This window comes from Populus alba, chromosome 16 (assembly GCF_005239225.2).
Source record: "Populus alba chromosome 16, ASM523922v2, whole genome shotgun sequence".
Lineage (NCBI taxonomy): Eukaryota > Viridiplantae > Streptophyta > Magnoliopsida > Malpighiales > Salicaceae > Populus > Populus alba.
Window position 1 is genome coordinate 11,945,742 of NC_133299.1, and position 13,873 is coordinate 11,959,614.

General features: G+C 33.9%; 1 protein-coding gene across 1 annotated transcript; it reads right to left on the reverse strand.

The window, feature by feature from the left end:
• Positions 1-1,318: 1,318 nt before the first annotated feature.
• On the reverse strand, positions 1,319-5,903 carry LOC118037443 (protein NRT1/ PTR FAMILY 5.6). Its single transcript, XM_035043419.2, has 4 exons — positions 5,567-5,903; positions 3,790-4,007; positions 2,492-3,036; positions 1,319-2,309 (listed from the first exon to the last, which is right to left on the reverse strand). Exons 1-4 carry the CDS (start codon positions 5,700-5,702, stop codon positions 1,445-1,447), a joined length of 1,764 nt encoding a protein of 587 aa, XP_034899310.1. The 5' UTR covers positions 5,703-5,903; the 3' UTR covers positions 1,319-1,444.
• Between the last annotated feature and the right edge of the window lie 7,970 nt (positions 5,904-13,873).

A 13,873-nucleotide genomic window follows, 5' to 3' on the forward strand; every position in this document is an offset into this window, starting at 1 on the left:
GCACAAGCATAATATCGACTACAATGGCCCCTAATCTCCCAAGCAACACCAACCATCAACACAATCCAAATCAACCATAACGGCCAGCACCTCCGCCCAAGTCGCCAGCACCTCCGCCAAACCATTAATCACCAATAAAGCCTCTCCCCCCTTGTTCTAAAACAACCAATCAAAACAACTCGAAAATCAAGCCCCAAAACCAACCCATGAACATGCCAGCAACTTCAACGACAATGATTTCCTCTCCCACTCTTGATGTTGACCTCTTCACCACCAGTAGCAGACATATTGTCTACCACGAACGACCACGATCTCCTCCTTGTGAGCTACCCGAGACCAACCCAGATCCCCTCTCACCTTACCTAAACAAATGAACAATGGCCTTCCTTGTCCCAATTTTCCTTTCCCGAAATCACCCATAATCCAGCCGTCATCCGCCACCAAAACACCATCTCCACCACCATGAACTAGATTCAAAACCCAGCCTCCAAGTTATAAATCCAACCATCAATCACACCAGTTTCACGCCCCTCTAAAAAAAGACAAGACCCTAGTTCCCTCTCTCTCACGGCAACACCCAAGCCCTTTTAAAATCCCAGAGCAATCACAATTATATAACATTGAAATGCCTTGCCGGAAAACTAGCATATAAAAGTAACATAGCAAATCAAAAAGAAAAACAGGATGGTAAAAGAAAATTCACAGAAATTCCCATGAAGCTGCTACTCTAGGCTCCTAGCGATGTCTGGACTCTTAATTGGCCAAGGTTGAAGAAGGGGTGAGATGAACAATAAAACACTTGGTAGAGAAGATGAGAGACTGAATCTGTTGAGTTTTTAAATCGATTTTGCTTGCTAGGTATACCTTTGACTTGTAAAATTAAATGATTTTACAAGACTGAAGGGTTTTTTTTTTTTTTTTTTTTAATGAAACACACTTCTTTATTTTTGAAATGAAACGGGGCAATATTATTTTTTCCCATGAAAACAGAAAACTAATATTGGAATCACGAGTTTATCAATTTTACTGAATTAAGATGATTTCAGTCTAATTTTATTAGTTTTTAAAATTTTAAATCAATTTTGCATGCTAGATTTTATGAGTCAATTCACAACTTTTGGCTGCGGCCGTGAATGGCAGGTGCACGTTTTTGCACCTTTTATTGCTGCTTAGCCGTTATCATTGAAAATTGTCATTAGATTATTGATAATTACAGCCAGCCCTGAAAGCAGCCATCTAAACTCAATTTTTCTTCGAGGAAATCACACAAAATGCATCCCCATGAAGCATGCAAATTTGAAAAAAATTATACCCAACAAGTGCAAATTTCCACAGGTAATAATAATAAGCCAAAACATCAAATATAATTTCTTGATCATACACTATTACTCTCAGATAGTATACCTTAAGCACCAGTGATTATTTATATACTGCCATAAGTATTTTAGGCCATTGAAACTTCAAAACCATCTTCGCAGCAGTCAGCCACAATCACACTCCTCTGAACGTTTTTGTATGAGTATCGCCGAGCTAAGAACACGTATACAATCAAGTTTGCTGCGATCATTCCGGCTATAAGCCAGTAAAAATAGTCGAGGCGGCTACTGTTCAAGTCTTTTCCAAACCAACTCTTGCCAAATCTCCCAGTCACATGATCAATGGCTGTTATCAGAAGACTACTGATGAAGTTTGCAGCTCCGATGACACTAAGGTAGAAGGCAATGCCTAGGCTTCTCATGGAATCAGGAACTTGGTCATAGAAGTACTCCTGCAAGCCCACCAGAGTAAAGGCATCTCCTACACCGATAATGATGAACTGTGGAGCCAACCAGAAGACACTCATTGAAAGTGAACCCTTCACTGGATCCTTCTCTACAACACCCAGTCTCTTCCTCTCAACCAATGCTGAAACTACCATTGTGGAGATCGAGAAAAGCATTCCAATGCCAATTCTCTGCAGGATTTTGATGCCTCGCTCGTTTCCTGTAGCCCTTCGCAGCACTGGGACAAGGATCTTCTCATAAATGGCCACAGCTACTATCATTCCAAAAGCGGAAAGCGCGAAGATTGAGGCTGGAGGGATCTCCAAGCCATTACCAATATTTCTGTCCAACATAGTGCCTTGCTTGACGAAGAATGTGGCTGTTTGTGCTACAGAGATTCCAAATGGTAACGTAGCTAGCCATATTGGGATCAAATTGAGAATAAGCTTCATCTCTTCAACCTTGGTCACGGTTGCTAGTGTCCATGGATCTTGCTTTTCAGCACAATTTTCCCAATCCTCCACTATAGCGGCTTTGTCAAGAAACCTGCAATTCATTTGGGATCGTTGAACGAGCAGTTTAAGACATTTTGGGTGATACACACACACACACACACACACACACACACACACACACACACACACACACGAGCCAAATTAATTACACGGATACGCACTGCAATTATTCAATGGAAACCATTATATCAATCAGTTCACTTAATTGCTTACTTGAGACTTTCGGTATGGCAGAGAAGCCTCCCTTTATCCACTCGTGACCTGGGAACTTCATGCAAGTCAGCAGGATCAGAAGGATATGGCAGGTTTCTCTTCTTAATGGCAGCTGCTAGGACCTGCAACATTGGCGTCAAGGGGCTCCCAGGTGGCACATGATAGCGGTAAAATGGCCTTCCTATAATGAAGATGGCTAGTGATGAAGCCATAACTGTTGCAAGAATGATATCTGCAGCACCCCAACCGACACGATCTTGCACGTAAACAATTACAGTCACGCCAAGTAGAAGGCCACAACAAAGGCCAAAGTTCCACCAGTTGAAATAGGACATCTTTTTCTTTCTTTCTTCACTGTGATTCTCGTCGAACTGGTCAGCTCCAAAACTCTCCAGCGAGGGTTTGTGCCCTCCGGTTCCAATGGAGATCATGTAAATGGCTATAAAGAAGACCACTTCATGAACCTTCCGAGGCTCCAGGCACACAGCTGCGTCACAAGCCTTTAGACTTGGTACAAACGTGGACATTGTTAAGAGAATCAAGCCCTGGGGGTTCAAATAGATAAAAACAAAACTCTCAGAACAAATTTAATAAAAGTAAATGTTCGGAATAAACTATGAAATAAACAAGTAATTAATTTTTGGCTTTTCTCAAAGACGATGATGGAGTTTTCCGAGAGATTCTGCTTCTGCTTTTAGGTATTCTTTTGCCTTTGAACATCACTAAAGATGGAACGGTGGTCATTAACATCATTTTACACGGGCTTTGCCTGGCTACTAAACTGGATCAACAAAAACTTTCAGGAAATCAATGAAGCAAAATGGACATAAAGCCTGAATTTGGCTTTCATGGTCTATCTTAACTTTGTAGGCCCATCTTTATCACCAAAAGAGTTTTTCTTTTTTCTTTTTTTTTTTAAAAAATTAATTAAATCCATTATACATTTTTGTTTTTTTTTTTTTAAAAACGAATTAAACCCTTTGCATATCAGGTTGTGTTAAGATGAAAAATTTGGATCAAGAGTAATGTTGATGGGGCAAGATTTAAGGGTAAAGTGTTAAAGGGTATACAAAAATGTTAAGGGATGAAATGTTAAGAATGTGTATTAGGAGATAGAAAAAATTATGGACGATAATTATGAAAAGTTATAAGGGTAAATCAATCTTCACCCTTTTTATTACTAATATTTTAACCTCTTTAGACTCTACCAATACTCTAATTTTTAAATAATGGAGTATTCAAGTATGGTTAAATATAAAACTTTACCAATTAAAAAAAGACATAGAAAAAGAATTTACCAGAAGGTAGACAACAGACGAAAGAAAAACAGTTGTGAATCGCCCGAAGTAAGCATCAGCAAGAAAGCCTCCAAACAAGGGCATCAACGTAGTCACACCAGCCCAGTAGTTTACATTCCTTGCCGCTGTCTTGAGGTCTTGATGAATCACCTTGGTAAGGTAAATGATGAGGCTCGTCGCCACTCCAAAGTAACTCAATCTCTCACTGAATTCAATGGCTGCCAAACAGAAAATAGTTAAAGATCATAAACCAAAACGAAAGAAACAACCACTGTGCCGTAGGGTTTCTGGTCCCTGACCCGTTTCTGTGACATAGATTTCTTCTTTTTCTCATGAGATTCTACGAGTAAACAAAGGATTTGTGCAGTTCATGTGGACCTTACCACGTATCTCTGTAGCCCATTAAAGGCTGCATTCATTGGCCATACATAAAGCAGAAGAAGGACCCCATGCAGAGCATAAGTTCTTCTCCATATTTGTGATTGTAAGCGAAGAATCAATTGTATGCAACTTTTACTGATGTTGACAATAACATGTAGGAATAATTGCATCTCACTAAACAGAAAACTCAATGACGTACAAGTTGATTTATTTTTCCTATTGTTCGTTGGGCTCTTATTTTGAGAATCTTTTATATGCATAATTAAGATTCAAGATGTATTAACAAAGAAAAGAAAAGAAATAATGTTGAAATCCGGATTAGTTTTTGTATTCCATGGCAAACAGTTTTATGTATATCTTATAGCGACTATATATATATATAGACACACCCACAGGTACAAGAAAGGCTTGAGTCTGAGCTTGTAGGAGGGAGGGGTCATACTGTCATAGGCTTAGTACTGATGATTTTGTTAGCCATCAACGTCCCTTTTATGAATCCACTCTTTGTTTTTTGTTTTTTTTTTTTCTCTCAGAAGATCAACGGTAAGGATTGTTTCTTGTTCTTTATAGGAAAAAAATGGTTAAAGCTGATCAGAAAAGGTATATTAATTACCATACTCTTCTCCTTGAAATAAATACATTACAAACCATGCAAGGCATGCAACCAAGAGATTGTTTTTGCCTTTTTGAAAGAAAAAGAGACGGAGAAGACGTTTAATCCAAGGATTGCTAAAATGCAGACTAGGTCTCACTTTGAAGTGAGAAGAATATTGAGTGCAAATTCTTTCTGATTTTAAATATATTTATGACCTTCACCATGTAAGAACTTTACCCAGAACCCACAAGAAAGGAAATTAGTAGTACTTGAGAGAATAATATTTAAGATATATATATTAATTAGCATGAGCCCACCAGCTTGTACTCTAGCTGACTTCAGGTTTTTTCAACATTACCGATTAGTTTGACCATTTGTAAGAACACAAAAGGAAAAAACATGGTCATGACAAAAACTGTATCAAATACCTAGCTAACTTGCATGGATAGACATTCTCGTTTCAGAATCATAAGAAGAAAAGTGACGAGTTCCATGAAGAGTCATCCGCCAGTATTTGTTTTTCAACAATAAAGGAAGAACAGTCCTATTTCTGGGAGTAATATTCATGGCTAAATTAATTTTCCTAAGTAGAGTTTAGATAAGCTCGATATTCTGTCTACGGCTGATAAGGAAAAGAAAGGAATATTGAATAAAATGGAGACTTCATGCCCTTCTCCGTGGCTTCATCCTTCTTGTAGGTAACCAAACAGAGTATAAAATACAAAGGGAATAATAGTATAAAGAATATTAATTTGTCGGCAACTCTTAATACTTCATTGCATGGAAGTGTTTAGTCCTTACCGATGATGAAGAGTGTTGCTTTCCAAACACCAGTAGAGGCCCGGAGGGGAACCCTTCCTTTATGATCCACGGAGGAATCATAAACCCATTTCTCTTCATCAACACCTCCTGTTTCTACTCCCTTCTTAAGCTCCATACCTTTGCAGATGCTTGATAATGTTTTTCCAAAGCCCTAATTTATATTTTCTATCCAAGAGTGCTGGCTACCATGGATGCGGATTTATGGAAGAGAAGCTTGCTTTGGGCGTCTTTATATAGAGGAGGATTTGCTTCGTTTACTCATAGGGGAAAATTCCTTATTCCCTGAACACGACTAAGAAGTAAAAAATAATTATTTGGAGATTATCGTGAAAGAGAAAATGGTCATTGTATCCTTCTACTTCCACTCAGCATGTCATTCTCAGCTACAGATGGGAATGGCATCCAAATGTTAGTTTTTCCTTTCTTTTGAGTCCGGGACCGACTGGACCCCTTAACCTAGCTAGTAAGGAATCTCGTAACCTCGTGATATTCCTTTCCACCACTAAAATGGCTGTGGAAATCCAAAGCAAATGCTGCCTTCATAGCTCATTCCACCGGATTAAATTCAATTTGGAAAATATTTTTGAAATTCGTTCAAACTTGTTAGTTATTTTCTGAATTCCCTTGAAGAAAGAGATAAATACAAAAAGAAAAAAGAAAAAATATAACTTAATTAATCTACCTTTAAAAAAAAAAAAAAGAGAAAAAAGAACGCATGTCCCCTAAAAAATAATAAAAACATGTCTAGGTAGGATTTTTTTTTCATACTTATCTCTATATATAGAAACCACCATAAAATTTCTTCATCTCAAACTAAACCCACCACCGTGTGATAATATTCTTGAAGTTCAATGTCGTCTTTTTAGGTCATCGTTTATGGTAAAGTTTCAATTAAAGTATCCATTGCTCAATTTAACTTAGGTAGACAGGTTGCTTTTTGTCTTCCAAATGTAAAACAAATTATCGACCATGCCTTGCACTAATCGTCCTTTATGCTAGCAATATTGTTGATTGTTGTAGTACTGTAAACTCATTTTGAATTTTTATATTAAGATGAACAAAGAATCTAAAATAGGAAGGGCATTCACTATAAAATAGGTCTTTAAGATGTATTTTTTTATTTGTTGAACTGTCAATTATCTATCATAGATTATTCTTAGTGATTTTCTCTTCATGTGGAAATATTTGTGCTATTTCTTGAAATTTGGTTGCTGGGTTTAGAATTTATTGATAGTTTCTTGCAAAATTTTTCTTTGAGTTGTTGATGATTGAATCTGTTACTTTGCTATTTGTTGTTTATGAACTTCTAACTGGACACAAATTATTGTGGATTGCGATAGTGAAATTTATTTGGATATGATGTGTAATTAAGAGGACCGTGGAGGCATTTTAGTATTGTCATGTTGTCTTTTTTATTTTTTATACAAAAAGCTACTGACGCTTGTGCCATTAAGAAGGCGTGTAAAACACCTTCAAGTGGTCAAATCTGACCATTTGCCATTTACATAAATGTGTAGACGTGCCCTCTTACACATGATGCGATGCGTGTAGACATATCATGATTAATGGATTGCTGCTAGTGATCGATTGTTTGCATTTTTTTTTCTCTTATCTCTTTTAACTACTAAAATACATAATTATTCTCTATTTGTTTGGGTCTGGCAAATACACCATTCCCAAGCTACTTGGGCTTGGGCATCATCCTAGACCCAAGGTTCTTGGGTCTGACAGCTATGTCTGGTGTCAGACCCGAGCGTAGTTAGACCTAAGCATAGGTTTGACATGGTTACTAAATTAAGGCACATGGGTCTGACATGATTGCCAGAACAAGGCATGAGTCTAACATGGTTGTTAGACCCAGGCGCATGTTTGGCATGACCCCAGACCCAAGGCTCTTGATTTTGACATGGCCGCTAGATCTAAAACTCTTAAAATATTCTTTCTACTCTTGATATTTATTTTTACATTTAAAAAAAAATATTGACTTGCTGCAGAGCGTATGCCAATATACTAGTGATACTCTAAATTCACAAACACATGCAATTAATTTAAATTTCTATACCAATAATTTGAAAGGTTAGGGATGTTTCATTTGCAGAAAATCCTACTTTTTAAAAAATATTTTTCACTTGAAAATGTATCGAAATAATTTTTTTTAAAAAAATTATTTTTTTAATATTAGTATATTAAAACGATATGAAAACAAACACGAAAAAGTTATGTTAAAGTAAAGAAAAAAATTAAACAAATAAAATTTTATTTTTTTAAAAATACTTTTAAAATATAAAAACAAATTCACTCTAAGATCCCAAGCTTATTAGAACCAGTTCTACCTCCTAATTCTATCATTTTCCAAATAGATAAAAGTTAAGGTACCAAAGTCACAACCGTTTGAAGCTTTCAAATAATTAGTACTTCCCTAAAGAAAGTTGTAATGTGCATTTGCAGGGAAGATGAGCCAAGATAATTTCCAAAGGTGGCATGTTTGTTTTTTCACTTGATAATTTATCAGAAGATTGTATTTATTGATGTCATACATTACCGAACGCTTATTTGAAAATAATAACATAATTTAGAGTTTTGCTCCTTGGTTCATGAGTTTCTCTTTAATTAATATTTAATCAATTTATTAATCTTACAATTCCGAGTTTGAACTTCACTGAGTCAAATTAATTTTTATTTTATTTTATTACATAACAAATAATATCAAGATTAATTTATCATTAATTTAATATTGAAAAATAAAAATTAATAAAAAAATTAACATGATAAAAAAAATAAATTAACTTGTTTTACTGTTTATTTGGACATTGAAATCAAGTCTTTAACGTTCTAGTTATGTTTATAATGATTATGGCTCAAATGGATACCTGATAAAAATAATTCACTTCCTATTATGAACAAAAAGGCATGTTTGTTTTTGCATTTTAATTTTATATTTTAAAAATGATTTTTAAAAAAAAATATTTTTTTTAAATTAATATTTTTTCGGTGTTTGTAAATCATTTTGATGCACTAATATCAAAAATAATTTTTTAAAAAATAAAAAAATATCATTTTAATGCATTTCCAAACACTTTAAAACATAATTACAACCACATTTCAAACAAGCTTTTGAATAAGAATGCGTAATTATTTGATACTTTATATATATATATATATAAAGTGGGAATTTTCTCCTTACGTTGGTGCTCCCCCTTTTCTCTCACACCAGGATTTTGTTAGCCATTCCTAGGGCAATTGAAAGCCATACTTAGTGCTATTGTCTTGTTTTGAGTGGATTGCTATTTGGACAGTTTATACCTTTCCTTCTTCCATAATTTCCATTACCTTTTCCCTCACAGAAGTATCAATTTTGAGAGTAAAAACAAAATGAGGGGTAGTTAGGGCCCCGGGCTAGCTCTAACCTGTGGATGACAATGGTAGTTGAATCGATCAAAACTCTATGGGATAAAATAACCATTAATCGATGATGTTCAAATTCCAATCGATCATTGTGTGGAACAAATTGATGGTGTCAGTAAATCTTGGCCTTGAAAAATCTCGATCTAATTGCTTTTCTAGAATAAGCTTCTAGTTAAATATGTCGGAATTGCTACGTTGTGAGCCAATTGATTTAAAAGATACAAAATCAATTTGAATGATTGATAAAAATAGGAGTCGGCCTAAACAAAAAATTAATTTTTTTTACTGTTTTAATATTAAAAAGACAACATAATAAAATACACTCAATCAAACGGGGTAAACATCAAATGTACAACCTGAATCATAGTCACGATCATAATACATTAACTCAGTCGACTAACTATCTCTTTCCTTATTCTATCACCGTTTGAGCTTATTTGAGCTTAGATAGGATGAAAAGCGGGGTTAAAATAAAAAAATTTAATAGAGAATAAGGGACTAAATTGAAAGAAAAGGGTTTGACTCATTTGGGATGGGATTCGGGACTAAATTATAAAGATATTATCAAATTATAAAATAAATCAAATAAGATTGGGGACCGAATTGAAGAGTTATTAAAAAATTAATGATTTTTGAATGGATTAAATGTGATTCGAGGCTTAATTGAAGAGTATTATCAAATTAGAGACCAAAGTAAAAATATAGGAAAATAAAGCCTGTTGCAAAGCACGCGATAACATGTGCTCTTTGCTGCCTTTATGTAACGACCTCCCGCCTCTAAAATTAACCATCTGTAACAGTGTTAAATGTGCACGAGGTGCACGCTTCGGCAGGTTGTCCAAAACAGTGCTTGAGGGTGCTTGCAGCCATGCCAACAGTGGGATAAATCAGCAGCGCAGATTTATGCGGCTGTAGGTTCGTCAAAGGAAAATCGGCAGCGCAGATTGTTGACGAACATGGGCTGGATGATGGACTGTCCAGGCCAAGCAGGAAAACTCATCAGGGAGATAGGCTGACAAGAACTGGGGCTGTCGCAGAATTCGGAAGCGCAGACAGTGGCATCCTGCACGCAGATGCGAATTCGGCAGCGCAGGAATTGACAGCCTGCATGCAGATGCGAATTTGACAGCGCGCAACAGCTTGTGCAAGTCAGGGGCTCGACTTGGCACGATAAAAAACTTGGACGAAGGATTGTCCAAGGCATACGTGTGACTCAACGCTGACGCAGCAAGAACTAACAGTTAGGGCTGCCAGGTGGGCATGTAAGAATGTGGGTGAGTGGGAGTTATGGACTTCCTAGATCATGGGATCATGGACAGAACGTGGGGGCTGATCATGGGGATTGCTCTACAAGCTGCTGGGTCATGGGATCATAGGCAGTAACTGTCCACTACTTGCTGGAAAATAGGCCACTAAGATCATGGAGATCATGGGGGAGAAAGTGCCCCACTATGTCCTGAAAAATAGGAGATCATGGGTGAGCCTTGCAGCTCACATACTTGGCTATAAATAGCTGTTAATACTCTTAGATGGGGAGAAGAAGAGAGCATACGAGATAGGGAATGCATAGAGAGAAATAACGTGTAAGCTTGGTTGTGTAGCATGCGATTTCTGTGCATAGCACACATAGTGATTGTGTAATCCTTTGTTGATGAGATAAATAAAGGTTGAGAGTTCTTCTTGTATTCTTGGTGTGCTTTACTTTGTGGTGCGCAATCTACTTGTGTATTCCGCTTGTCTTTAACTTGGAAAAGTGGGGAAACCTCTTGGGTGAGGGAAACACTTAGTTAGTAGGCAAACACGAGGGGGATTGGCGAGGGAAGGCTGAGTCTAGTGAGGGACTAGGCTGCCGCACGGGTTTATTCGCAAGGCGAAAAATTACCCCGTGACACCATCCATAGTGCCCCTGGAAGTGTCTCAACATCCTCTTCCATTATAGGCAATGCATATTGATCCTTTCTTCTCTTCTCTCTCTCTCTCTCTCTCTCTCTTTCTCCTCTAGAAATTAATCTGCATCTTATTTTTTCTTATTTGAGAGACTATTTTTTTTTTCTAATGATCAACTACAGTCCCTTGAGTCTTGATCTCTTGAAAAACAAAAAAAAACATGAACAATCTTTCATGAAATCAGCTTGAGAAAAATGGCAGAATGTTATCGAGATCTTAGGAACAAATCATCAAAGAGATTTGCAAATGAAATAAATGCACAAGGACCAAATTAAAAAAAAAAATTCAAGGGCAAAAAAAATTCAAAATTCAAAATTCAAAATAAAGATGAAATAATAGTTGCAACAATGATTTACCATCACAAATTAGTTTTTGTTAATAGTTGGATGATATTATAAGCATATTAATGTTCTTAAATTATATTATGAAATTTAATGAGATAAAAATATTTTTCTACAAGTGAAATAAGTTTAAATATTCATAGTAAAATATTTTATCTTCACTAATTTTCGTGTGAAATATTGTATGAAAAATAGACATGTAAAAATAGGGAAACATCTTGCTATAAAATAATTTATAAAATAAAACACCTTTTAAATAGTGATAACTTGATAATCCGCTTGTGCTCCGTTTTAGATCAAATAAAAATTCTTTTGAACATAATAAAGAGTATGTAGATGTCTTTAATGTGTTTCTTAGTAGTAATAAAGTTTTTAATCATGAGCTCAAAATTAAATGCTTATGTATAAGAAAATCGATTAAGGAGATTGTATGTGTCAATAAATTTTAAAAAGATATCTTAATGCTAACTAAAAATTTAATCATGAAATTAAGAAACTAATACAGATTAAGATATTCGATCTTGTGTTGTGGAAAGCCCTTAATTTTTTTACTTAATTATATGGAACTAATTTTTTTAATAAGAAAATTAATAATTTAAATTTCATTGAAACAAACTATTGCTAGTATAAGCCTTCATTTCTTATTAATATCTTTAATTTCAACAAACAAATCTAACATTTCATTAATTATATGGCTTTTATTTAATAAAAATAAAAAGCAATCATAAGACATAGTAATAAAAACATGTACAATTTAAAATAAGGATAGAAAAAGATATCTCTCAAACCAAAATCCATTTGTCTCATTAACATGCTGGACTTTTTTCTAGATTTGTTCAACATTATTTATGTTTTTTTTTTAAATTCTATTATTATTCCAAAAGCAATACTCAATCATAAAAAAATAAAATTCTAACAATTTAAATACAATATATCACTCGCATGTTATCACAATGAACTATTTGATAGTGTCATTAAACTTGATTTAGTAGATCAACCTTGAACTTGACCTGACTTTTTACCTTGACTGAGTTTCAAATTAAATTGTATGTGAGCTGATCCAATGTGAATAGCTTAACTTGACAGGTCTAAAGATAATTCGTACTATCATTAAAAACTAAGCTTGGCTTACAAATTCAAAATGAAATATATATTTTTTAAAATCATTGAGATGACAACTTCTTGGATTGACTTAAGTTAACTTTAATCAACTCGCTAAACTTGTGACTTGAGTTATATACTCGAATGAATATATTAATATCATGTTTGAAAACTATTTTTTATTTAATTCTATGATAACAAAAATAGACTCTCGTGGGAAAACAATCTAGTAAAGTAAAAAAAAAACAAAATCATCATGGTTGGTTGTATATAAAAAAAAAAGCTTGCTAACTTTTTTAGAAGATTGATATAATCTTATTAAAATATGAAGTAAAAATTAGATGATATGTAATAAAATAATCTCTAAATATATTCTTAATTAATTTAAATTTTTTATAAAATAATATATGGAAACACCATCCCTTTTGAACTTCTCTTGAGAGACAAATCTATTTACACCAAAAAAAAACTTTTTTCTTTGCTGAAATATGGTGAAAAAAAAAAACTTTTGTCTCTATTCTCTCATTTTCTGACAATTCATTCTCTCATTCTCAAACCCAAGGATGAAATGTGAACTAAATATAGATTTGGACTAAAATATACATTTGTAAAATTAAAAGGACTAAAAAGAATTTGGAAACAATATGAAGGCATTTTTTGTTTGTTTGATAAAAGTGCTCACAACACAATGCAACGAAAAAAAAAGGGCTATATTTATTTTTCACTTTTAATTTTGGTCCTTAAGTTTTGAATATCTCACAAGGAACAAAACTGTTTTTTTTTTTTTTTTTCAAAATAGAGAAAAACCCATTTTAGGGACTTTTTTTAAGGTAACAATAACCCCAAAAAAGTAAATATAAAATAAAATTAGAAAGCTCATTCCCTAGACAATACAATGTAAAAGGATAAAATTAAAAAAAATTAATTTCAATGACCAAAAGGAAGAAAAAATGAAGTACTAAAAAATAAAAATCACTATTTCAATTTACAATAAATGTGATTAAGCTCTTTTAGGTTTTCGTTATTAATAGTAATAACTTGGAAAACATAATTGTATTGTTTATTGGTGATATATTTTAGCAAAAGCATCAAGGGGAGCTAGCTCTTCTTTATCATTATATTTTAGTTTTTATTTCTATCATGTTCTTATAAATACAATTTCTCTTAGTTTATATATATATATATTATTTTTCAATTCATTATTTTTAAAAATATTTTCGTTCAAAGTGAAAAAAACCCTTATTTGAAAAACTCAACCCATGTAACTTATAAGCAAAATAATTTTTTTTTTTTTAAAAAATTGTCGAGTAGTGTTAAAATTCATTTTTTTCATAGTTGTTAGATTTGAATTTTTTTTTTTATGTAAGATTTTTTCTATCATTTTAGATGAGAATATTTGACAAAAAAATTGATTGAAAAATAACTCTATATTCAAGGATGAAACAAAAGGAATTAAACTTGTAATAACATAACGAAAACTAGGTTTAAAGTA